Source organism: Numenius arquata, chromosome 2 (assembly GCF_964106895.1).
Source record: "Numenius arquata chromosome 2, bNumArq3.hap1.1, whole genome shotgun sequence".
In the NCBI taxonomy this organism is placed as follows: domain Eukaryota; kingdom Metazoa; phylum Chordata; class Aves; order Charadriiformes; family Scolopacidae; genus Numenius; species Numenius arquata.
The window spans coordinates 46,782,110-46,808,144 of NC_133577.1; the positions used below are offsets into that span (position 1 = coordinate 46,782,110).

The 26,035-nt window shown below is 42.7% G+C and overlaps 1 protein-coding gene across 1 annotated transcript; it reads right to left on the bottom strand.

Annotated features, from left to right (window-relative positions):
* Positions 1 to 19,964: 19,964 nt before the first annotated feature.
* TLR5 (toll like receptor 5) lies at positions 19,965 to 25,714 on the bottom strand. The gene is made up of 2 exons (XM_074162316.1): positions 25,683 to 25,714; positions 19,965 to 22,557 (listed from the first exon to the last, which is right to left on the bottom strand). Exon 2 carries the CDS (start codon positions 22,551 to 22,553, stop codon positions 19,965 to 19,967), a length of 2,589 nt encoding a protein of 862 aa, XP_074018417.1. The 5' UTR covers positions 22,554 to 22,557; positions 25,683 to 25,714.
* Positions 25,715 to 26,035: the final 321 nt, after the last annotated feature.

Here is a 26,035-nt window from a genome sequence, read left to right on the forward strand (position 1 = left end):
TGTGGTGACGGCCTTACCCGAGATACCTGCCCTGCTCCCCGTAGCCACCAAAGGAGCTGAGCGGGGACAACACAAGCCGGGCTTATTTATCCTGCCCTCAGCACTCAAGCCACCACGAGTATCTCTGTGTCGTGCAGTGGTCTGCAGTAGGAAATCAAGCCATTAAGTCAACACGTACTTCTGTTGGAAGTCATCCCATACAATAGTCCTTAGTAATTGCCTTTGAGGAACAGAGCATCTCCTTTTCTGGGTAACTGGTTACCTCTTTTGTGGTCGGGTAGAATCAGTGGTTACCATAGTCCCTGGGGCCCAGTGCTCTTGTCTCTTGTCTTCCCCGTGCTGATGCTTTAAATCCCTTCATCTTCTTGCTGACAGTCAGCCGGGTGCCGGCTTGGGGAGGCTGAATTCAGTTGACTAATCTATTGTTCTTATTTGTTTGTTTGTGTGGGTTTTAACAGGAAAAGACGGGGAGTTTAGTCTCTGGCAGCAGACAGCACTCACCCAGGGTACCTGGTAATACCGCTTCTGTGTGCAGTATGCATATACGTCAAAAAGTTAGAAAACTTGTGTGCTTTTTGTAAACTGAAATACTGTATTTCCAGTTCAGAGTCTTCCAGTGTGTAAATCTAGAGGCCAGGGAATACAGATGATCTACTGCTGTTCTTAGAGATCAGCAGTGCAAGCCCTGTACTTACACATAGCAGCCTTCATTTGACTCCCGTTTTGAACAAACCCTCTCTGGCCCTGGAATTTACAGTCATCCTTTCCTGTAAGAAGAAATGAAGTGAGTAATTTCCAGTGGGAAACAGTTCTTCCGGTAAAGTCCCAGCATCATATACATATATGTAAGTATGTGTATAAAAATATAAAATAAAGAAGCAGGCATAAACCCAGATTTCTTTAAAGGTTAGATCTGCTCATAAAGGTTGAGGCTGTTAAAAAAAAAAAAAAAAAAAATCTTGTTCTTACAGTATTTACTTACAGGATTTAGGCCAGCTGAAGCTTTGAGACACATCAGCACATTTTACTTGAGGAAGCTCAGGTTTACATTAGTTTCTAAAAATGTCATCTTTCACTTCCAGCTTTCTAAGAAAGTTTGGCCTTTCTTCTCTTAAACAAAGAATGTGGCCACATGATGCCAATTCATTCATCACCTCCAGATAGTGTTACTGCGATTTGTCGTATCTAAAGCTGGGTTTGAAGATGACGCACGGACTGGGGACAGCATGCAATTCCCTGCCTGCCTTCTCCGTGCTCCAGGCCACGGTGGGCATGGGAAGCCAGCTCTCTGCTCCTTCTCATTTAGCTCCAATACCGATTTAAGGCACTGATTTAGTTTTCAAAGCAATAAACGGGTCATGCTTCAGCCACGTTAGAACCTGAATATTAATCTCTGTATGACTGTGGCTGCTGCATTCTTGTAGGACCAGACGAGACACGCAGCCCAGACAAGCCCGTTCTCTTGATGACTGACAAGGAAAAACCTCCCGAAAGATATTAGATGAATCCAGAATGAGAACTCCCTGAGGGTATGTTTCAGAGCTGCCTTAGAAAGCCTTTTTATACTTGGGTACTGAAATTGTGAACCTCATTCTTGTGTCTCTAAATCTCTTCCCACCTGCCCCTTTCTCTACTAAAATATTTACTCCGATGGATGTTGACCTTCAGGAGGGAAGACTGCCAGGCTCTACAGACCTGCCTGATTTTTGCAATATTGCAGATAGGGCTATGGCGAAGAGGATGCCAAAATAAGGCAGATGGTTTTGTTGCCCGGCATTTTTAGTTCTGTGTTGCTTCTGCAGCCTTTTGTGGGTGTTCCAGGATTTACAGATAAATACAAGGTCAACTCTGGAAGGCAAGGATATTACCAGAGAAAAACAGATACAAGAAGTAGGGAGAGTCAGGATATTAATATACATATTAACTACTCCTGATTCAGAATTTGCACAGCTCCAGGAGGAGGCCCTGCCTCATAAATTACATCTCCACTGTGACTGCATGATTATTCTTATTAAAAGTGATGTGTGAAATAAAAAGACAAGCCTAATTCTCAGATTATGGGTTAGATCTACAGCACTGGCAGACAGATAAATCTTCCTTCTGCCTGGTAAATAAAGCAGAGGCAGAACTGGCTACTCAGAGGAGTATTTAATGTTGACAGAAGGAGGAATAAAAGGGATGTACATAGAGACAGACTAGCTGAGCCTCATCTGAGAGCGCGTGTTACTGTCTTGTTGAGTAGTGGACTTTAATGCGTTGGATTTGAGTTAGGAAGAGTTGCCAGACTTAACGAAGGCAGATTGACCTTGCAGGACCAGCGATGAGGATAACTAGAATTCAACAGTGGGTACAGTGCAGTGGCGTGGGTCCTTGGTGAATACTCAGACAACATGCTGTGAAGTAGCCGTAGCACCTCAACAGACACCCATTAACGTGTTGGCATGAATCGCAGCAGACAGCCGTATGTGGCCCCTCTGCCTGCGTTTCGCCAGGAAAGCCAAAACCCCTGTATTACCTTGCTCTGGGTTGCTACCCTCTCTATTTTTTTGTACGGCTATAGGAATTTTTGAGGCCAGCGAGTTGACTGGTCAAGCGTTTTCTTTCCAGTGCTTCCAGTTGTGGATGTTTCAAAAAGAAAGAAAAAGGTTTAAATGCTCATTGTGTTCCCATTGTAATTACATTGAAGTGCTGTGCGGGTGAGGGTGGGGAAGCTATTTTTTCTTGACCTCAGCTGGCGATCAGCTTACCCCCTTGAAGCATGACGGCTGATATCTTTGGACATTTTTCATTAGCTAGTGCAATATTAGATACTATTCTTATTCATACCAATGTCTAACCCAGCTTTTGTTCTCTGAGCTGGCTCTGCCAGAGGATATCCGAGCTGAGGAGAGACGGAGAGCAAGGAAGACAGAACACTGACGCGGTGTGACTGATGTTACAGGCAATGCCTAACAGTAATTGCAGGGGTTTCCTGCCCTGTTTTCCTCTTCCTGTTGGTACCAAAGTTAATGAGGATTTGAAATAGTTCTTCAATGTTGTGTTTGTATAATAATTATATTGATATTATGAACAATGAAGGCTTTAAACATGCAACCTACTGACATGCCATCAGGAAATTTTAAGTGGTGTTGCTGCGGGTGGCGGGGGAATCGCTCAAAATACAGCACAAACAATATCTGTTCAAGTGAGGCAGGAAATCAAAGCCTTCCCGCAGCCTTTAGAGCTCAAGAATTTGTTCTAAATTTTGCCAAGAAAGCAACTTGTCTAAGAAAGCAGTTTCTGGAGTCAATCAAAGTCCTTGTTGCCCTTAGGGCCTCCCTGAGATGCTCTTCTCAGATATCAGCTGCAGGAGAGATGAAAATAACTGTGTCTTTCTGACTGATTGTGCTCCACCTTGTCTTTCCAGCAGCCTGGAGAGAATTAGCAGAATCACAGTCCTGGGATGAGCGTGGAGTTGTCAGAAATCTCAGTATTTGGGAGGTTCACGCTTTAAGTGAAAACCTCAGAAGATGGCTGAACTAGAAAACTCCTAAGGAAAACACAAATACAAGGAATTTAGCCCTTTAAAGAAATAAACCCTGTTTATGACCCTGGAAATTGCCGTCCTTGGCTATGTCTGGCCGTGGATTGGCAGTAGCCAGTGCTAGTTCTGTTCTTGCCATCCAGCACAGGGCACGAGGAGGACAGTGAGCCCTCTGCTCCTGTGAATCCTGTCTTTTAAAAGAGAAGCTGGAGAGAGAATAAGAAAGAAACAGTCATGTTACAAAAAACATTTGTTGTATGCAAGCCGATGTTTTCAAGCCGATGCTGGGTGATACCTGAATCCAGAGGCTCCGACCTCCAGGATTATTGTTTGTTTAACCTGTTACTGCTACGATTTTATTCAAGTGCAGTTTGGAAAATCTTGAAATGCTTTGTAAAACCCCAAGTGTTATTTTAGGGCTTGTGAAGTAATGATGGTAGAAAAATGATCTTTAAAAATGTTTTATTTTTGAAGGCCTTTGCATACGGCATAAACGCCTTATTAATTCAAAATATTTCACCAGCATTTGCACAGAGGTGTCCAGGTTTCTTTGCAGCTGCTTGACATTTTCTCTTTTTCTCTCTCTCTCTCTGAATCTTTTGCCACTGAAAAAGTGAAAGAAGAGGAAAAGCGATAAAGCAAATCAACTAAACAAAAAGGGCAAGAAACCTGAAGTTTCTTTAATCCAAGGTTTCATTTTTTTTAGGAAGATGATTCAGACAATAAGATTTTTGCTGGAAATTAATATTTTAAATGATTCCTGAAATGAAGAAGAAGAAGAAAAAAAAAAAGCTTCATCTGATAAGGATAGCTTGTTCTTTTTAAGAACTTTGATCTTTTTCCTGCCCCTGGCCTTTGTGCAGCTTTGTCTCCCCTTTGTATAAGTCACAGGCTGGTCTTTTCATTCCTATTTGGGAGGAATGTCAGGTATGCCCGTGTCAAATTGCCTGCATAACCCTCACTGCTTTAAGGCACACGCTGACGACCTTAAGTTGTCTCTGTGTGACAGTGTCTGAGGAGTCTAGTTTAGTGCCGTCACCTCAAGGTAAAGTCACCTTCTACGCTGGCTTCTTCGGGTAACTCGATTAAAATCAGTATCTTCCCAGACTCAGCTCTGCCGTGCCGTTAGGCACATGGGGCAACACGAGTCCCCACAAAGAGAGTCCCCACAGATAAAATTCAGCTCCGGTGAAGTCTGAATTCCTCTTCATTTTAGCACTGTAGGATTTGAAGAAAAATGCCTGCCTTTCTCCCATATTGATGAATTTGCTACTTGGAGATGACTGGATCTCCAGAATCCTTCACCTTCTTTCCTTCTTTTCTTTCAGGAAAAGTTACATTTACATCTTCTTCCAAGCACTGGCATCCCCACAGCCTACCAGCGCTTAAAAACATCGGCGATCACTCTGTGTTTATTTGGGCGGGTTTGATTCTCATCAAGATGTTCATATAGCATTGTGCCAATTTCCCTTGCTGTATACCTTCATTTCTATTTCAATTTCCTTCTCTCCTAATCTCAGATTAGTCTGTTCCAGTAATAGGTAGTTCTGTTTCTTTGCTTATTTCCATGTTTCACACAAAACCTGTTTATGATACCTTTTCCAAGTATGATACCTTTTTTTTTTTTTTTCAAGTATGATACCTTTTCCAAGTACCTTTTGCTTAGCAAAGGTACTTGGAAATTAGGGGCGTTATAAGAGTAACTGTGGAATGCAATGACTTTTTTAAATCTAAGACCAAACCTCCCTCCCTATGAAGCAAAAGCTTTTACAAGTTGGAAAGAGGCAGGTCGTCAAGACCATACAGTGGCACTGCTATCACAGAAAAGGGCTTGTGTTTCGCACTGAGGTGTTTGGTGTGTCCACCCAGTCCTTGGGCAAAAACCATGTCTTTGGGTTTGTCTTCTGTTGGAGCACAGATTAAAACATATAACATTGAGTTTCAGAGTGTGGTTCTTTCCCATATGAATTATTTAATTATTCCTCAAAATTCTGTAGCTGATTCCGTTTCACACCTCGCACCTCCTCAAAGTTCTCTATCCAGTGTTGACATCCTTGGAGATACGTGTTAGTTTAGATTCATCCCATCTGTCAGATGTTGCTTGGAAATGAGACAGAAGCCTGGGCTGGAGTGTGACTTCTTCCACAGGATACTAGTGCTATATAAAAAGAAATTATAGATGCTGAAAAACTTCCACGACTTAACTGATTTCCCAAGGTACTGGCACTTAACCATCCCGTGAACCCGCTTTGTCCTAGGTCAGTTGTGTATGTGGTAAGCTTTGGGAAATAGTCTTGGTTCGTAGTGTGTGCAAATGGAGTGGAAATCACAGAAGCCACTTAGGTATAATCCAAAGCCAAATACGGTACTCAAAACTCAAAGAATTTGGCTTTGAAGCGTCCTTGATCGATTACCCAGTTCTTCCTGTTTCAGTAATAGCTTCTCTGATTCTTTCTCTGCAAAATGAAATTGCGTTATGAAATTACATTAGTGTACACCGAGAGAGTACCAGCTATCTCACCTGACATTTTATATATTGATTGAAATGCTGAGAGACAAGAAACTCATGATTTATAACAGTACAGTGAAAAATTGAGAAACAGATGAGGTAAGGTCACAAAACATGAATGAGAAATGGGAGCTGAGCGTGTTCCTGCGAAGCACGAGCCTGACAGGGCAGGATATGAGGGGCTCTTATTCCCCAAACCGAGTTTGGTTTGCTTAGCTTTTTTTATTTTTCTATGTAGATGTAGTCTTAGCAACCTGTATGCAACAAAAACTACTGATAGTAAGAATGTGTAGTACTACCTAATCCAGAACTTCTTATTTATAGGTCTCAAAAATACTTCAGAAAGGTAAAGCACCATAGATGTCCCAAGGTAATGACCTGGCAGGTGGGTGGCAGAGCCAGGACAGCCCCCAGCACTCATGAACCCCGGGCCAGGAGTCTGTCCTTTTGGCTGGATCTTCCTTAATCATGAGAACAAGGAAGGGTGATGTCAGGATTGCGGTGCCAGCCACAGTTGGACATATCTGGGCAAGTGACATTTAACTGGAACTGGTTTGTGTGGCACTTTCAGCTTTGCCAGCCTTGGCCATGAGGGAGAAGCACAGAGTATCTTTTAGGGGAGGGTTTTTTAAAAACAAGATTTTTGTTTTAATTGCTATTTACACGTTCCACCCTTTGCCCTTTTTCAGCTGTGGGGAGATCTTGTTCTATTTTAAAAGCTAGGGCAGGAACTGGAGGCTGGGGACAGCAGCCAAATCAAACAGGAATCTCACCAACCTAATAGAGGGTTGGCTGATAATAAAGGCTATCTTCCCAAGCCTTTAAAGCTCTGTTCTTCCAAAGACACTCCCTTATCTGCAGCCTCTGGCTTCCCATGAGAGGGTACAAACATCTCCCTATGCGGCAGGGCATCCTTTGACATTAAGAGGAAAGTACAGCCCAAGATAAGTCGAAGAGGCTTTTATGTCTAATCGCAGTGAGCATTCAGAGACTGTGAATGTCTTTTTATCCTGAGTTGTCGGGGTTTGTTTGGGGGTTTTGGCCTGGAACACATTTTGCTTGGAGTTTTATTACATCTCTCATGGCTTTTTTTTTTTTTTTTTGCTGGGCTGTCAGTGCAGTACTTGTTTGGTCAACACTCGGGTGTTTACTTGGCATCTTCAGTATATAAAACTTGCGCTGTTCGCATGGCTTCCATGCAGCCAATTCTGCTAATATTTTAAGGTTCTGCCTAATGCGGCTTGAGGGTAAATGTTTACTGACTTTAACATTGTATCTTGCTCACAGGACCAAGTTTTGATGGCTTTTTTTTTCCTTGGCAGAGGTTTCAATCTTGTCCATTCACTGCTATTCCTCGTTAGAGGGTTGTGTTTTTTTTTTTAAAGAGGCGGCAACATTTTAATTCTTTTTTTCATAGGTGTTGAGCTCCCGTCAGTGAGCAGCTCACAGAAAGCCCACTTCACTTCCACACAAATCCACTTGTACATCCGTGTGATTGCTGAAGGCAAGACCCAGCCAGTAAAAACCTGCTCTTCCAGGAGCGCTGGGCTCCGATGCCTTCTCCAGGCCCTGCTCACTCATCCCTGTTCCCTGTCCCTTCCCAGCCCTTGACCTAAACCACCGCTCTCCTGGCAAAGGGGTTCTCACTCAGAGCCTGACACAAGCGGCCCCATTGTTGACCTGAAGGACTGATGCTGAAGGACGTGAGGCGGTTTGTGCCCTACTCTTTGCTTCTGCTGCACTCCAGACTGCCTGGCTGGGAAGATAACTGGGATTGACCTTTCCCTCCCAGCAGCAGTGCCAAAAGCCTCCCTCTTCTGCTCTCCGGGAGCCAATTAGAGAGAAAACAAAGACCTTTCAGCATAAGATTTGCTCCCGTGGCTTAGCAGCAGTGGAGGCTTTACTCAAACGCTGTCTTAAACCTTCTCCTCCTTATCCCATGAGTGAAGACTGGGAGTCCCTCAGGCGTTCCCGGTAACGACCACAGCCCCTCCACGCTGGGTGTCCCCCCATGTTCCAGCCGCCCTTCCACTACCTTCATTTCTTTCAAAAAGGAAAATGTCCCTTGAGGCTCATGATTTAAACTTTGTTTTTAGATAATGCGCAGGTATTCAACAACCATCATTAACCTTCCGTTTTAAAACCTCCGTTTTCAGATCAGCTCCCTACAGGCTAATTTGTCTGTTTGCAGGAATGTGTGAGTGATGCACAAATCCAAAGTCTGGATACTTTACCTATTCATTAAGTTTGATTAGATAGCATTTGCACTCCGCCATCTAAGAGTGGATTCTTTCTGATATAATTAGTGTTCCTCCAATTAGGATAAATGGCTGTTTCATTACTTTTAAGTGGGTCATTAAAGTGCCATTGCTGTCTCCTGCCTCTGGAGCTGACAAGGGTACCTGCAGGCTCCTTTTGGCAAAGTCAAACCTAATTTCAGGAGGCTGATGGAGAAGGCAATCTACGGGGGCAGATGTTGCTTGTGACTCCCGCCGAGAGCAGTTCCTGGGGAGCTGATTTCCCTGTGTGCTTCATGCTCCGATTTACTGACGAAACACAAGTACCTGTTTGCTAAGGAACCTTTTGAAGAAGTTCCTGGAGGCATCAAAAACTGGGAATTATTCAAAATAGATATTAGTAAGCTTCTGTTACCACGTGAATTCCTGTTATCACTATGGAAGTGCATGGTTGTCGCAGGGAAAACACAGAGATTGTGCCTTATCAAGAGCAATCCTTGCATCTTTGTTTTCTCATCCCCACATTCATCCACAAGGACATCTTCTCCCCAGGGGTCATGCAAATTGTCTGTAACCTGGGTGTAGCAGCCCTTTCTGTTCCTCTCGCAGAGGCTTTGCAATTCCTGAATCGTTAGATACTGCAGTGCTGTAAACACCATTTTCTGAGAATTGGAGGGCAGATTTCTGGCCCACATCAGAAAATTGTGACTCATATTTTGGGAAGGGAGAGAGACATCTTTTTTTTTGCAAGGGAGATTTGAGAGCAGTGAGTCACGATGGTGGTCTCCTTCTGTGACTTTTCCTTTTTAGATGTGGAATTCATAGATGGCTGCATATCTTAAAAATGCTTGAGGCCACATCTGCAGGAGAATAATCTTGATCCTTTTGGATGCTGTAAATCAGATGCTGGTCCAGGGCTGAGATCATCTGATTCTCCCCACCAAGATCTAATACTGTTTTAAAAATTTCTCAAGAAGGGATAAGATTTTGGAAAACAAAGATTATACTTCTTGCTGTGGGATTAATCTACTCAAGATGTAGTAAAAATGCCTTTTTTTTTTTAACTAAAAGATTTATGGAACTCCCTGGGTATCTTTCTATTGATGAAACTGGGTCAGATCTTAGATTGCTTAAAATATGAAAAGCCTGTTTGTTTTTCTCTGCATTTTTTTTCCCTCTAGTGTTCTTTGATTTTCAAGCCCTTTTGTTTTCTTCTGCCTTATGGTCCCTGGTTCTCCTTTCACCATGACATAATTGTGCAAGACTTCTCCTCCCCAGTTCATCCAGCTTACAACCACCTAGATGCTTCTCAGGCTCTCATCTCAGATGACTCATCAAAGCCAAAATGCCCATTAATCAGCCACCATCTTACTGAAGAGGTTTATTGCTAGTAAGTGTATTAGTACCGAAGAAAAAAAATTGTTCAAAGGTGTTTTTCCCGTCCTCCTCAAAGTCAGTGGATGTATGGCAGGCGGGCTCCAAGCATTATCCTCTCCAAGCACTTCTCAGCGGGTAGATCGAAACACGCAGAGCAGTCACAAAAGGCAAGTGGGAGCTAGGCGGGAGGGATTAGATCTTGAGGAATTTTATTTAATTAACCTTCCTGCTAAAGCAATCACAGCTCACTTCTCAGACTCTTACCCTCCTAGGTCATGTTTTCTCTGTCACACTGTGAAGCAACACACAGAGCTATATAGCTTTCCTGGTATGTTTGATTTGAAAAAAATAATACAAATATTTCTGAAGTGACATGAAGGTATAAACAGATGGAGCATGAAAATATTTACTACTGCATAAACAGTTATCAGCCTGACAAAAATCCGGATCTCTGTGGGAGACAAACCTGAGTCTCACACCTTGAGCCACTTGTGACAAAGCTTTGCATTGATCCCAGGTGCTGCTTTGCAAACTGGGGTTTGATACATCTCTAGCCTTTGCAGAAAGTCAGAATAAACCCAACAGCTTCTGCCTAAAATCTCTGCTGGTTTTGCTGTGGATGGCGTAGCAGCTTTTAGTGAAGGTGCTGGCTTCAGATACCTGTCCCAGGAGAACAGAATGACATTTTGCAACTCCTAATTTCAGTGGGAATTTCAAATTTCAGACATCAAGCCCATCGCAGTAGCTCCATCGGGCTTTATTAATGCCTGTATCCTGGAGCTCTAAAGAGGAGGGTCTGGCCAAAGGTTCACAGGTTCAGGCAGGATGTGCTGCTTTGTCAGGCCAATGAAGTACAGTCAACAGGATACAGGGAGATCTCCAGCCTGAGTGCAAGGGCTACCAAAGGGTCACTGGAAGAAAAGCTGTGGACTACAAACTGTGTCCCTCCAGAGCCTCTCCTGCTAAACTTCTTCCTTCAGCGGGGTAAAGCTGAGGTCAGAGAGCAGTTAAGTAAGCAAGCTAAAAACTCTGTGTTCTGAGGTCATCTGAGAAGCAGCAGAACCTCCAGCATGGCAGAAGGAAGGGGGAGGCTTTGGAGAAGAGCTGCTGTTGGGCTTCTGCAAGATGCAGGTCTGTTTGGTGGGTTTCATCACCCATTGCTATGTCTCATGTAGGTGGAGTATGGGCCGTGTTCTCCTATAGGAGAACAGGCATATGAGAAATGCCATTTTTTCTCTGAAAATTGAGAAGGCAGAACAGCCCAGCCATAGTGGTGACTTGCAGCTACCTACTTTGTAAAATATTCTTCTCCAGATATTCCTGATGGGTCCCCAGGTTATAGTGCCAGGCCTCTTTCCTAAGTGCTTGCAGATACTGAGTACGTGGAAACCCGAGGTGAGACAGGGGATCCTTCATAAACCATGGACCCTGCAAGGAGCCCATGGAGAGGAACTGAGTGGCAGAAGTTACTGTTTATTAAGAATAGTGTCCCTGGTGCTGCTCCCTGAAGTCAATCGGTGGTGTCTGAGCAGGTTGTCCTAGGTTCCCTGTTGACTGAGGAGGATGAAGCTGGTAGAGTGGCCACTGCCACCACCTCATTCTGTTGTAACCCATCCTGGGACATGCTGACGTTTTCTGTATGCCCTGGCCTTTCCTCCCCGCAGGGCACAGGATGGGTGGCAGAGCAGCGGATGGGTCCCCAGCATCCCGGCTTGCCTTGCTCTCCAGGGTTAGGCTATTGGCCAACAGGGTCAATCTTCCCCAAATTATTTACTCCCAAGCATTTCATAGGCCTTCCTCTTTATCTCTGAGCTTGCAGGTTGCTTACTCCTCTCTCAGGAGCTCCACGGTACGCGCTCTGACAGCGCACATGTCCCGGTGTGGAAATAGCTGTGGTGCCAAATCCTCTAAATATTGTAAAATTCCAAGACCCAGTCCAAGCCTCCTAAAATAGCACGTCTGAGCAAACTTCCTGGGGCTTTTTAAACAGCCTTCTGATGTGCGTGCTGGGGGATGAATGGAACTGCGGATTTCTGAAGTGCCAAGGGGGCGAATGTGTGTGTACCCAAATGAGAATATTATGAATGAGTCTCTTCAGAGAAGAACACTGATGAAAAGGACACTGTTAGCAAAAACGACCACAGAAGTATGAGCAAATACTCGAAAGGAAGAACACCCAGGGGTAGTGGGTTCCCACTTTCTAGTGAACTACATTATTTTCTTTTCAGAAGTCATGCTAAATAGGTAAGATTTTCCAGCTTTAGCAAAAAATTGAAATAGCGCCTGTCTTCAGTGCAAGTTCTTCTGGATGTGAAGACAAGTGCCAGTGTCCTTCCATGGCTACAGACAAGCCTATGGATTCCTCTCTTAAGAGGAGAGCAAGTTAAAAAAAGTTAAGCCCTTATCCGTCTTCCGTGTTTACCTTGATCCATCGGCATGGTGTTTAAATGTCTCTCAATTTTAATGTATTTATAATTACAGGACCCTTAGGACAGAGGGCTTAAGCTAGTCTTCCCATGGAAAAGACGAAGAAGTGAGGCACGAAGAGAGTGATTTGCACAAAATTCTTTAAAAAAGTTGATTTTGTCTCCTTTATTTCAGGTGATTGGTCTCTTATACCATTCTGTACCTTTCATTTAGTCCCTGCCTCCACACTGTGAATAGATGGTGAGTTGGTGGGGCCAGTGCCCTCTGTAGTAATGTAGCTCCTCTTTCTTCACCCCGGAAACTTCTGCTTGCTTCAGACATAATTTTCTTGCAGCCGCTGTAGTTGGTAGTTCTTTTGTTTCTCTGGGTTCTTCAGCTCTTTCAGATCAGACTACAGATCTTTCACAACCTGTCTTTTCTTTCATGAAGTGATTTGTTTCCACCTTCAGCCAGAAGCTACGCTAGGAGAACTGCACAAGGATGGAAAACAGGGCAGAAAACCGAATAGGCTTTTCTAATGCCTGTCTCAAGTTTTAGGAACAAAAAAGAAATACCTTCATTATTTAAACTAACCAAGCTCTGTGATTCCCAGCTCAAGTCTGTTCTCTATCAAGTCACATTCCAAATTACTCTCGATAAAGAATTGTACAGACAGAACTGAGTGAAATACCACTAGCTTTGTATTAACAGCTGGCCGACATTTTACTCTTGCTGAACATGTCCCTGAAAAGTATTGAGGGATTTTGCAAAGGTGCTGTGTGTTCTGGATTTCTCTTTGCTCCACAGGAGCCTGTATTTCCCCTTGAGCCATGAGGTCTGTTAGAGGCAGCACGGGCTGCTGCAGCCGAAGGCTGAGCTGGCATCTTAAAAAGTCCTGCCTCTGGCAGGAAAAGTGTGGTCCAGACTTCAGAGATAGACTGAGAGGAAGGGCTGTGATTAATCTGTGAGTTTTCTCAGCAATCTGGGTTATGCGTATAGTAGACATACCATAAATGGTTTGTGGATCTTCCCTAAATTGTATCCTCGTTTCCAGCACAGGTTGCTCCTTTCCTGGGTGGCCGCAAACCCATTTGCAACAAAAGACAGTTGAGGGACGTTTGACAATGTGGAACTGGGGAGGTTACAGAAAAAAAAAAAAAGCCGTTAAAGTTTGAATTTAAAGAAGCTGTCAGAATTGCAAGGTGCTTCCAGGAGCAGTTGGAACGTGTTCACTTCGCAGCTTGAAGGCTGTTCTCCCCGGGAAAAGAGTGAGAAATTCAAGGCCTGCTTTTCAGGAGTGTGGAATGTTTATGTCAGGAGGGCTCATGCTCTCACAACAAAGTGATTCTCCCTGGCATTTCTCACCATCCCAAAGGGAAAGCTGGGTGCACGGGCCTGGAATTTTCCTTTCTAATGAGCCATTGTGGGAGTAAATTCTGGCATGTCAGACCTTTGGAAAAAGGAGGTTATAGTTGGGATATGGTAGTTCATTTCTTGTACTTCCTACCATTAATTGCCTCACCTTTTTTTTTTTTTCCTTATTCACATTAAATTCTTAGGCTCTGTTACTTTGAAGCAATGTATCCAAATGGCTCATTCCAAACATTTTCCTGAAATTTTAGTATCTTACAGTTCTCAGAAGAGAATTCACACGTCTAAAAACCTTCTCCCTATTCTCCCTACTCATTGCTGCCATTCCCACAGGTGCATCTTCACCTGGACTAAGCCATATGTCCTCCATTGCTTTTCCTGTTGCTCTTAATTTGCAAGCCCTCATCAGAAGTACCAGCCCACATGGCTACCTGAAAAGTGTTAGCAACTCCCAGTGAAGTGCCCGGTGAATTCTTGCTTCTATCCTGAACAGGCTCAGATCATCCCAAAATCACTGCCACTCAAGTTGGCAACTGCCAAGGAATCTCCAGCTGCCTTCTCCTCCCTGTAAAACCAGTTCTGCCCCACACAGGCAAACTGGTGGCACATTAAAGGGGAGGCCTTACACTGTTAATTGGTTCTACAGACAAATAGAAGACTTAAGTTTCTAAAGTAATAAAAATGCATGTTGTAAAACTCCTACAAAACAGAGCAAGCAGACCCAATAGCTTATCTTTTGTCAAACTTGAGTTCTCTTCCCAGAGAGCCGTGACAAAAGGTACGTAACTTCATTCTCTCCGCCTCAATTCCTCCGTCTTTAAAGAGAAGATAATAAAATGCACTTATCTTTATAAAGCACTTCAGTTTCACTATTACAAGGAACCACATGTACCAAATATCTATGTTTTGATACTGCATCTGATCACAATGCTGAAATTACTTCACGAATTCAATTTTTAGGAACAGCATCAGCAGACTTTGTGGGTTGAAGTACATAGCTTTGAGCAGCAACGTGAAAAGGTTACACAGCCTGGTATGTATAATCCTGACGCTGAGAAAAAAAAAACCCTGCCACATCGAACTGTTGTTTTGTATGAGGATTCTCTATTTGCTCCACTCCTCTCCGTGCAGGCTTGAGGCAGCCCGATGCTGCTGCTCTTATGCCGTGGGAGCTTGTGTGCAGGTGACCAGCCCAGTGCAATGACTGCTCATAGATCCATTTCTGCAAGAGGCTGGCGAACTGGGAGAGACAAAGGTACTCTAAAGAGCAGTGTACCATTTGGGACACAGTAAATAAAGTGAAGCCTCCTTTGATACTTACTGATGTTTACATACCATGTAATTATTATTATCATTGAAAATCCTGACTTCCTTTCTTTGAACATAATGTCTAAACAGGAAAAAGCTAACCTTCCTGTTTGGTGAATTGTTAGTTTCAGAAGAAATATATTTTTCTCTCTTACTTGCAGTTTTCAAAGATTTTATTTTTAATACAAATGGAAAAGACAAACAATAGGCTATCTAAAAGGAAGGAAAACCACATGTCTGAAACAAACAGAGTCTGCTATGAATAGATAGTCTTTGCGCTATGAAATAACTCATGTCATACCTATATACTGACTTTTGCATATTGGGAAAGGAAATGTAGACTTATTTTTGGCACCCACTACACTGTATGTGCACAAGACAGAAAGCAAAGGTAAGCTCAGAAAGGGAAGAGAAGCCTCCTGTCAGTCTGTACAAACAGCAAGAAGGCATCGTGCAGGAGTTGGGTTGGCCCAACAATAATGTCTAGATATGATGGAAGGCCAACTAACAAGGCCGGATTTAACATTTCTGGTACCTGCTTGGCATCCAGCATTCTCTCTGGTTCTAGTCAGTGCTCACCATGGCCTTCTGGGTAAACCTCAGCTTCTAAACTTTGCTTTTGCAGCTTTTGTTCAGTTGAAGGAAATACTGGTGGAGCAGCACCTGCAGTTCTGGTCCAGGTACATGGAATCTTTGGTGGCTGCCAGGAGCAGCACCGTGAGGCTTGAAGACCAAGATGCTCAGCTCACCTCTATGAGGGACAACACAGAAAAAAGGTAACTGAAAACTACGTATTAAAAATTGCTGATACCCAAGAGCAGAACGAGCTGTTTGACATCTCAAAGGTGTTTGATATTTTCTCAGACTGACAAGCAGCCTCATGGAATAACCACCAGAAGAGGCCTCATAAGGACTACTAATGCAAATGTGTTTGTATGGGAAGTCTTCACATTGTCGCTTCTCCTTCAGGTTATGTCATTACAGTGAAGGCTGTAGTTCTGCTCATCCTATTTAGCAGCAGCAACTAAAAAAAATCTTGCAAGAATGAAAGAAATATCTGTGATGTAAGACCACTGCCCAGAGCGGGCTGGGAAGTTGGGCAGGCCAGCCTGTCTTTTCTTCATCACCTTCCTAAAGCTCTTCCTTACTCAAGGCATGACTGATTTAGATGTACTTCACAATGAAGCATAAGTCCTGAAATACTTGGATTATTTTTTAAAGCCCTGTCTCTTGTATTCATGGACTGCATGAATATCCACCTTCTTATGATCATGGAGAAAGTGTAAAAATGTGGTCTTACAGAGTCAAATACCAGACATTCATAATTATTTTCTAATCTTTTGCATTTTTTACACCTGTCTTCTGATTTTGGAAGCCTTACTTTACAGAACTGTATGTGCTTGCTGTTGGCAGTACCGTATAATGCAAAGCTTGCAAATATTTGCTGCTTTCCCAGAGATTCGATGCTTCTGTTCCGTTTGCAGAGTCTCCACCACTCACTCCTGCTGCTCAGTTGTGTATTGCTCTTCAACAGTAAGTATTTTGCCACGTATGGGCCTTGCTTTCTGATTTAACTGGGGCTGCTGCTATTCACAGTTCCAGCAAGAAGGGAACACGTTAAAGCCATTGTAAAATAATTGGCACCACATGAAATGGAGAAGGTGGGATCCAATAATCGGAAACCCAGATGGTCCCTGGCAGAGAGAAGCAGGAAAGCTGTCATGCTGAAAAGGACCCAGAAGTCGGCAAAGAGAGCAATGACGGACACTGACTATAAACTACCAAGGTGATAGAGCTACCAACATGGTGAGCGGTCCCTCTGAGGAGGGATTAGCAATTGGGATCAGGAAATATAATTGGACAACACTTAGCTGTGTTGTCCAGCAGGCATGTCAGATGGGACAGGGGGGGAGAAGCCTGATTCCACTGAGTGTGAAATAACAATCATATAAAATGTGAAATAAAATGTGGGCACATCATTGGCTTCTGTTATCCTCCACAGGAATATGTTGTAGAATCAGGGGTTCTGGTCCCGAGAGCCTTGATTTCGAGTAGGAGTCCACTCTTTGGCCTCTGAAGGGCTCTTGCTGCTGAACCACGCTGCCTACTTGACCAGTTAACGTATAGAATATATATTGCAATGGTTGGGGTAGGCTTTTACTATTAAATATCTGAGCTGATACCATGTGGCACTGAGTCACTGTCCTCTGAATATTCCCTGTGCTGCTACTGCAAATAAATTCACCAGCTTCCGTCTTAATAGCTCTCTTTAGAGCCAGTGTCACACTTCACACCCTGCTCTGGACACTCTCCAATGAGTTAATGTCTTTCACTGAGGAGGGTGAGTAAAACTGATGAGAGTATCCTTAACTAAAGAGCCATAAAATTCGAATAGAGCAGTAATGTTCCCAGCGAGCCTGAGGGGAATCTGATCAATAATTATGAGGTTGAGGCACAATTGATGGCCTTAATTCATCAGGCATAGCCATTCTCCGTTTTTGTACAGGATGCTTTTGTGGTTCCTGCCACGAAGAGGGGTATAAAGTCTGCACAAGCTCTTTCTCGACAATTCCCCAGGCTTTGCCATTTAAGAAGAGGTGACTCTACAGAGGTGGTGATCAGGGTCCTATGACCTATTAGAAGTCAATTTTTCATTGTATAGGACAGACTGGACCAACTGCATTTGTTGTGAGAGCCTCAGGCTTGGAGTAGTTTCACAGTGAGTAAAAAAGAAAGTTATTTTGGATCTCCCTAAAATTTGACACTGCAGTTATCCATATGCCTGCAAACCACTCCACAGTCAGGAATGGTTCGGTAGCATGTTCTCCAAAAATCCTTTTCCTGCCTTTGGCAGATGGGGGCTGGGCTGCTTCTGTGTTTCTGAGCTGCCTCTGTGGTAGAAAGAAGTTCTTCCAGCTGCTCCCGACACAGGCTTGATCTCTTTGAGTTTCCAAAATGGTATATAAGCAAGGAGGCAGACAATGAAATTTCATCCAAAGGTTTTATTAGAACCTTTATGTAAAAAGTCAGACCTTTCCAAAGACTGAAATAAATGTGAGTTTTATTTAGCCACTTCCCACTAGTGGCATAAGCATGAAGTAGGCAGAAGCATTTCAAACAAAACAGAAAAGCCTTGGTTAAAGCCATCTTGGTCATCTCTATATCTATGTGTCATTCCTGCATATGCGGGTTGGCAGAAGTAAGTTTTAAGTACCTGAAGTGACAGGAGTGGCTTCTAATATACAATAAGGTCCTAACTGGAGACAGCTCTCAATTAACACTTGACCAAAAATGTTTTGTGACATTCATTCAACTATAATTTAAGTATGTTTTTAAAATTGCCATCTCTTACACCATGTACAGATCCATAGGCTGAATAGCCTAGACCTGCACAGGATCTTCATCGTACAGATTCCTTCCCACTTTGGCTGTCTGTCAGTGGTTTTTACGTGAAATACTCCCTGGTATAACCTCTGACTTTAGAGGATGCCTATAAATACTTGCACTGGTTGGGGGAATAAAAAAGGAAGAAGGTTGGACATTTTCAGAGAGCTGAAATGCAGGAGGTGGCTTTGCTGAGAGCCCACGGGGGCTCTGAGAAGCCAGAGCTGCTGGTTCTTTTCCAGACCTGCCTCTGCAGCAGCGTTTTTTCCCTCATGGCAGCAGTTGCAGTGGAGGGAGGCAGGAGGAGTTTGGGAAGCCCTGGCTGATCTCTGAGCCAACAGCGACACCCAGGGCTTCAACAGCACAGGCCATCCCTTTTCCAGCCTGCTCGGAAAATTTTCCAAGGTTTAGCTCTTTTCTGTTCCTGAATTGAGAAAGAAGCAGTATTTTACTGTAGTAATTTTATCAATAGAAATCTTGTGTACTGGTGCACTGAGACTAAATTAGATCAGCCACAGGCACAGCCATATTCAAATGATTGTATTCACATGAAGTGGATCGTACTTTTTCATCTCCATCAAAGTAGCTAAGACGGTATTATTTGTTTGCAGCTAAGGTCAAGACAGAGAGCTTACAAAACCTCCCATTCCTGCTTCCTCACTAGAGCAAAAAGCTCACTGAAATGACATTGGTAGGCTTTTGTTGAAGAAATGTATGAACTGAAGTGAACAGTACACTCAAGGAGTGTGTCACCATGGAAATAATAGGTGCGGGTTCTAGGAACACTGAGTCTGACTTTTATTAAAATGACCCTGAATAAGCCCCTGAAGACACACACCTGAACAAACAGTGGTAAAATGATTAGAGAGGTAAGAGAGTACCAGGCATTAATGATTCTATGAAAATGATTCAACAGAAGCAAAAAAAAACCCAAAAAAACCTTAGAACTGATCAGGACACAGGATGTACAGAGAACAACCCAAATTACACACCAGTTGTCTGTACTTTCTGCTCCCAGAATGGCCAGCAGTCACTGGGCTAGTGGCCATACCACTGGCTACAGCCCACAGGGCTGCTGAGATAGTTTCTTGTTTGCTTCTCCAGCCCAGGCTCACTTCAGGAGGAGTGAGGGAAGGGGCAAACCTGCTCCTCTCTGCAGGGCAGGAGGCAGCTCCACTGGAAAATCACCAGGCAGCAAATGAAGCAGACCCACGGCCATGGTTTTATCACCGAGCAGAGAAGCAGTGGAGGGGAAGGGGGTGAATGGAGTTCTAAGTTTTTACATTTCAGCTGAAAGGCTGAGGCTAATTGAGTGGAAAACAAATAAATGAAATCTGCATTACACCAATTTAAAGCAGAAAGGTGTGAAGTACTGATGCCACTTTGAAGCAGAGCATGAAAAGCGACCAAGTTCAGAAAGTGCAAGAGTAAGTAACACATGAGTGGGTGGCCAGGCTGGACCATACATGAAGCATCCTTGGTCACTCCTGCACAGTACCAGGGGCTCTTCTCAAAAAAAAAAAAAAATCCTTCTCCAACTGAAACAGACCTCTAAGGAAGTAAGTAGTACTCCCAAAATCAAGGCTAAAGTGTCTGAAGCTGAGCAGCCAAAATGTGAAGCACCTGTGATTCATTTAATTAATCTGAAAATGTATGTCATAGTCCACAAAATAATTGCACTTTCATATATTTGCTGGTCGCTTTCGAGCTGTTTCCATGTTTAGTAGGATATATACTGAAATAGTTATTTTTCTCCCTACTTTTTCGAGGAAAGATGAAGCAAACTGCTGTTTATTCCTGCCCTAGCATGGCTGGAAAAGGGGCATTTAGAAAGCCAGCAACCCAAACTCTATCCATGTGAGACTGTTGCTACCGTCTGCAGCTCGATACCACTGGCTTTCTTTTGCACTTTTTTTTCCTTCAGAATTTGGCAAGAAAGGTTATTTAAAAACCAGTCTACATCTTGATAATCTTCAGGCCACCGCAAATACCGTCTTCTTTGTAAAAAGTTTCGAATCGGTTTGTGTTTCATCAGTTGATATTGAGAAAGTGACCCGACCACTACCATAATGAGGACATCTTTCAGATCACAAAAGTACCTGCTCTGGGCAAAATTAAAGGCTTCCACACACCACCCATCTTTGAGAAACTGCCTGGTCACTATGCAAACTGTCTTCCTGCTGTTCCAAATGGCATCACGAATATTGCTGATGTGTTCTTCCCCAGGCAAGAAATCTCTTTCCTCAAAGCACAAGGTAAATCTGTTTTTCTTAAAATACTGTGAATCCAGGTGCTTTAGCAAAGAGTTCTGGACCCATTCAAAGTCATTTTTGCTGTAGCACAAATACGCATCGTATTTGTATTCACTTCTATCTGCTACTTGTGGATGGTTACCTATAATTTTTTTGGTGATAGTTTTATACCAGACAAAACAAATCCCCCGGCATCGAGTAAAAATGATGACTGCCATCAGAAACACCAGGAGGGTGATGGAGGTGAAGACAAACACCGAGAACCTGAGTGCCTCCAGAAGTTCATCTTCCTCACAGCCATCGTAAGTCAGAAAGGACAGTGGCACCCCTGCAAATGCAGGTGGGTACACGCAGTACCTGTCCGACTGTGAGCCAGCCAGGGTTACGTTGGTGTCGTTCAGCCACACCAGCAGGCTCTTTAAACCACAATCACAGACATAGTTATTATGTGTTATATCCAGAATGCTCAAAGTCATAAAGACTTCTGGCTCGGGGGAAAAAAGCTGGTTTCCGGATAAGTTTAGGTTGGTTAGGCTTTGTGGAAAAAGTCCAGGAGAAAGATGAGACAAGAGATTGGAAGCTAGATTAAGCGTTTTTAGAGATGTTAGACCTCTAAAGATCTCCCGTGGAAGAGAACTAAGGTAGTTGTTATTCAGATGTAGGACCTGAAGTTTGGACAGTGCCCTGAACACATCCAAACATAAATCTCTCTCCCACACAAGCTGTAACATGTTTTCGCCTAGATCTATATAGATTAACTGATTGTTTTCTGTAACATTACGATTTTTCACACAGTACGAGAAGCGGTTCTGTTTTAAGAAGATATACTGCACGTCTGGAATTTGGAAAAGAATATACAGGTCCCCCAGGTTTGCCAACCAATTTCTTTCTAATTTAAGGTACGTTGCTGCTATTTTTGTGCCAACTACAGACATTAGCTTGTTGTCACCTAAAAAAGCAGAGGTCAGATGTGGAAAGGAAGGGAGTCTTTTAATGGCATTGTCTCGGAGGTCAATTATTTTCAGATTTACTAAGCTACTGAATGATTTTTCACCAATCATCCCGATGTGATTTTGCTGTAAATCAATATATATTACGCTATGCAGACCCTCAAAAGTATAATCGTACAACTCGCCTAAAAGATTACTTGAGAGATTGAGAAGTTTTAGGTTTCTCAAGCCAAAAAATGCTTGCTTTTGGATTTGATTTATCTTGTTTTTGAAAAGGTTCAGCAATTCCAGGTTACCAAGGCTTTGAAAGATTAAAGAATTGAGAGAAAAAATGTAACCATGTGAAATATCAAGAAAATTAAGATCACTTCTTGCTAGTCCAGCAAACGTATCATAATCTGGATTTTTTAAGTTATCGAAGCCAAATCCTGAACCCATTATGTGAACGCTAAATATTAAAGAACCGATTTGAGTCCCTTTAATGGCAGTACAGAAATATTGAACTTTCTCTGTGCTCCAGCCATTGTCACCAAGGTCTAGTGAGTTGAACGTAATATTTCTGAAAGGATTTGGGCATTTGGCCCAGGCTGTCTTATCTGTCTTGTACAAATGATTTGAACGGAGGCTGAAAAATAAAAAGTGTTTTCCTTGGAAGCTGGTAAGATTGCTTTCACACAGATTGGATATCTGGTTGGATTTCAGGTTCACCTCCTTCAGGACTGTTAGATTATAAAATAAGGGATGAGGCTGAAGTTTTGTGATTTTGTTGCCTGAAAGATCTAATTCCTCTAGCGAGATCAGCTCTTGAAAGTAACGCTCCTCCAGGATGGAATCTCCAAGGTCGTTATGAAACAGACGGAGCACGTTCAAACTTGGCAAGCCCACAAAAGCATCGAGATCCAGGTGGAGAATCCTGTTTTGCCCCAAGTCTAAGACACGGAGGTTTGGCAGGTTCCTGAAGGCTCCTTTTCCTATGGTCACAGGATAGACACATTGTCTTCCGATTTCCAACAGCAGTAGGTGCTCCAGCAGCGGGAATGAAGTCGCCGTCACTTGTCTGATATAGTTAAAACTCAGCAAAAGCTTCACCGTATCCTTTGGCACAAGTGGAATATCTGTGAGGTTGCAGTAATCATACCGGGAGACTTGGGCTTCTGAATAACAGCTTCTAAAAGCACATGTGTCACTAGCTAGTGATATCCCAAAGACAAGTACTAGCTGTTGGCGTAACATCATGAATCTATGTGAAAAAAGTGAAAACAGTAAGCATTAATTCTGTAGCTGGCTATCTATGCAGTACCTTGTAGAGCACAATTTTAACAGCTGTAGAATAAAAGACTAATTTCACACTGAAAATGACTAGTGATTTGGGATCTATCCTTTCTCTGAAGTCCAACAGGCATTGTCTGACAGGCTGCCTGGTCAGAAGATGGGTTCCAAAGAGACATGAGAACCTCCTATAACCTGAAAAGTAACCCTCCTTTATGTACTTTACAGGCAGCACCAAAACCCTACTAGATAAGTGTGAACATCTTGGCTTGGCTATTTAATTTGCGTCATGGAACTTATAATGCTGGTCTATCAGCTTAATTCCTTAATCAGGTATCCAAACAGGTTTAAACAGTTTGGATTACCAAAGTAAAGTAGAGTCATCTCAAGAGATCAGGCCAAAGCTGCTCTCTCCCTGGGTGCTTTCTTTGTGAGGGCGATCTCGCTGGTTGGAATCCAGATTGCTCTCACGCAGAAGTGCCGAATGGCCATGAGTTTTTAAAAGGGGGACCACTTTTGGGGCTCCTTGAGCCTCAGATTAACCCCGCAATGTGAAATCATTCTTGAAAGGGTTGGAAAATAGTTCTGAAAGCACAAGCAGGAACAGTGAAGGAAAAGCAAAAACACAGTAGCCTGAAACTGTGCTGCAAGATTTCACATTTTATGAAAAACTACATTTCCTGAATTGTAAATTCCTGTTATACAAAAAGGTGTGTAACATTATTTATGCAGCTCACTGATGAATCCATTTATTAATTTATTCCCACTCTGGATTTTCCTTGCATCATGCCACTGTCTGCCTGTCTCTATCTAAGACAAAAACCTCTTCAAAGCAAGGAAAGTCTTTTTTAGTGAGCATGGTAAAGTACAGAGCAAATTATTAGCCCTGAAGTGGTTGTGTACTGCAGTTTTTTTTAAAAAAAAACCTTCTAACCAAGATTGCAGAAGAATTTTTGTGACCTCCAGCACAATTTGCTTAAAAATCGCTAAGTGTAAATCCTCAAGGAACCAAAGCCCCAAGCAGCCATCCAATGGCTGCAACGTGTATCTGCTTCAGAGAGGAAAAAAGTTGGGCTTTGAGCCAGTAATTAAAGAGGTAAAGCCTGCTAATCATTGTTATGATTTGAGCGCACTGCTTGTTTAAAGCACAAGTAGAAAATCCTGTGCAGAATATTGCACTTGGAACTAAAACCATCTTATGCTTGTTGCCATAATACAGAGTGATTTCTGGGAAATGAAAAAGTCTGTGGGTAGAAACCACCCTGATGCCCACCGCAAACCCCGAGTGAAAGAGCTAGCCATTTTTTAGGCACTTTCTTCTAAATAGGAAGTACAAAGATATTACAGTCCCATCAACTCTCGTAACTGGCACAATCTCACAGTACCTAACATTTTGGGTGACATTCCCAAAGTCATCTGATTATACTAAAAACTTAACTTGTAACAACTGTGACTCCTAGGGCGAGGGCAAATTTCCACCCTAGAGGCTCAAACACTAAGTGAGAGACACAAATACCCTGCAACTTAAAATACTAATCTTGTCATTTTTAAGGCAATTTTATGGGTTTGGGACAAGACCTGATTCTTGAAAGTAAAAATTCTGTTAGGAGATTATAACTGCATCTATGGGGAATAATTCCTAGTACTAGAAAGTAATTGTGTTTTCTACCCTCTTTTTTTGACCTAGCATGCACTGTTAAAAGGGGACATTATAAACAGTAAACTATATAATATTTGTCTTCGTGACTACTAAAAAAGATACAGCTAAACATACAGCAGGTCATTCAAGATCTTATTTACTTTTTACTTTTCTCTTTGCTTGAGCCATGAAAACAAACCACCACATCTCCCTTTTATTATTTCTTATCATTACAACGTTTTTGTTGACACCATAATAGAAGATGTTTAGCACAAACAGTTTTAAATTACATTTCTCTTTCAGATGTTTACAGTTCCATTCCTTGTACTTGGCCAAATGTTATGGCTGGTTTTTAAATTTTGGGCAAAATCACAGAATCACCAAAACAGTGACAAATAGAAAGTACTTTGGAAATCAAATTTAATACATGTGTATCAACTTACCACAAGAGAAAGCTCAAAATGTTTAGAGTGGAAGAATTGGGAAATGTTGTTTTTAAATTTAGAAATGTAGTTTTATTTTTATTATTAGAAAATAAAAAAATGGTGAAATATTTCTAGCCACCTTTGGTTTTGCACTTACCTGTTTTTCCACGTTCTTGTAAGTAGAAAAAGTCTCTAGCAATCTCTTAACAGTTGTTACACTCCACCTCCACTCTGGTTTGGTGACAAGGAAGAGTTCATTTGTAAACTCTTTGCTCCCTCAATTTTTTCTGCATAAATTACTACCTTTTCCCTCGAATCTCAGCCCTCCATAAGCAGGAGGAAGATGCTGGCAGTAAGTAATGCCTCTTACTGCTCTCACAAGGACAGCAAAGATTTTTAACTTAACATAATCCCTCCATGTAGCATTTTATACAACCCTTACCGTTGTACATTAGCACCTAAACCCTTTTGGGAAGAATATTCTTCCCACAAAATGACAACCATCCCATTCAGTTATGTGGCTGTGCATGGACATGGAGAGGAGAGGATGTGTAAATGCTTCATTCCCTGTTGAAAATTGGAGCAATGAAATTCAGAGAACCAGAGCTCAGCATGTGAGATTTTTGTTTCCTTCTACTGTGTTGATGTCAGAAGGGGTAAGTAAGTGGTAAAGGGAAGGAGAAAAGTGGGAGAGGGAGGAAAAATGCAGCAAATGCTTTTTGGGATAGACACTCCTAAGCATGGTATGTTTCTGAGCAACGGAAAGAACTTTTACGATGCAGGGGTATATTCTACCTAGATCTAGATGCAGCAAGCGAGTGCCTACAGAATGCAAACACTCTGGCTCTGGTCTCAGCCTCCTTGGGCAGTGTGTGTCCGGATCAGGGAAGGCCGATGCAAATGCTTTGAGTCATCTGGAACTGACCTACAGTATTGTACTAACTTTTCTTAAAATTCAGTTTTGTTAACATGGTTTTAAATCACCTAGAAACCTTCACTAGCACAGCAAACAAAGGAGGGAACTGGCAGTACCTGGAAGTGGATGTTGTAGTAGTGGCTGTCCACCTCAGCACAGCTGTGTATGCTTTAGGACATCCACAGAGGCCATCAGTAAGCAGGGCCTGAAGCACAGCTGGGGAGGAGGACTAAGACTGTCTCCTTTTCAATGTGTGCAAGCCAGGAAAGAAATCAGAGTGTCAACTCTCCCACAGAGAGTTAGAAAGCACTTGCCATTCCCACACCCCCATCAAAAATGCACTGGAGTCCACATAAATAAAGAAGGGGTTACATACCCTATTTTTGTCCTTGCTGATGATTTGCTTCCTTTTTAAGAGAGAAGTGGTTTTGTGCAGCATTCAGTAGCATGCTGTCTTCAGCAGTGTCCC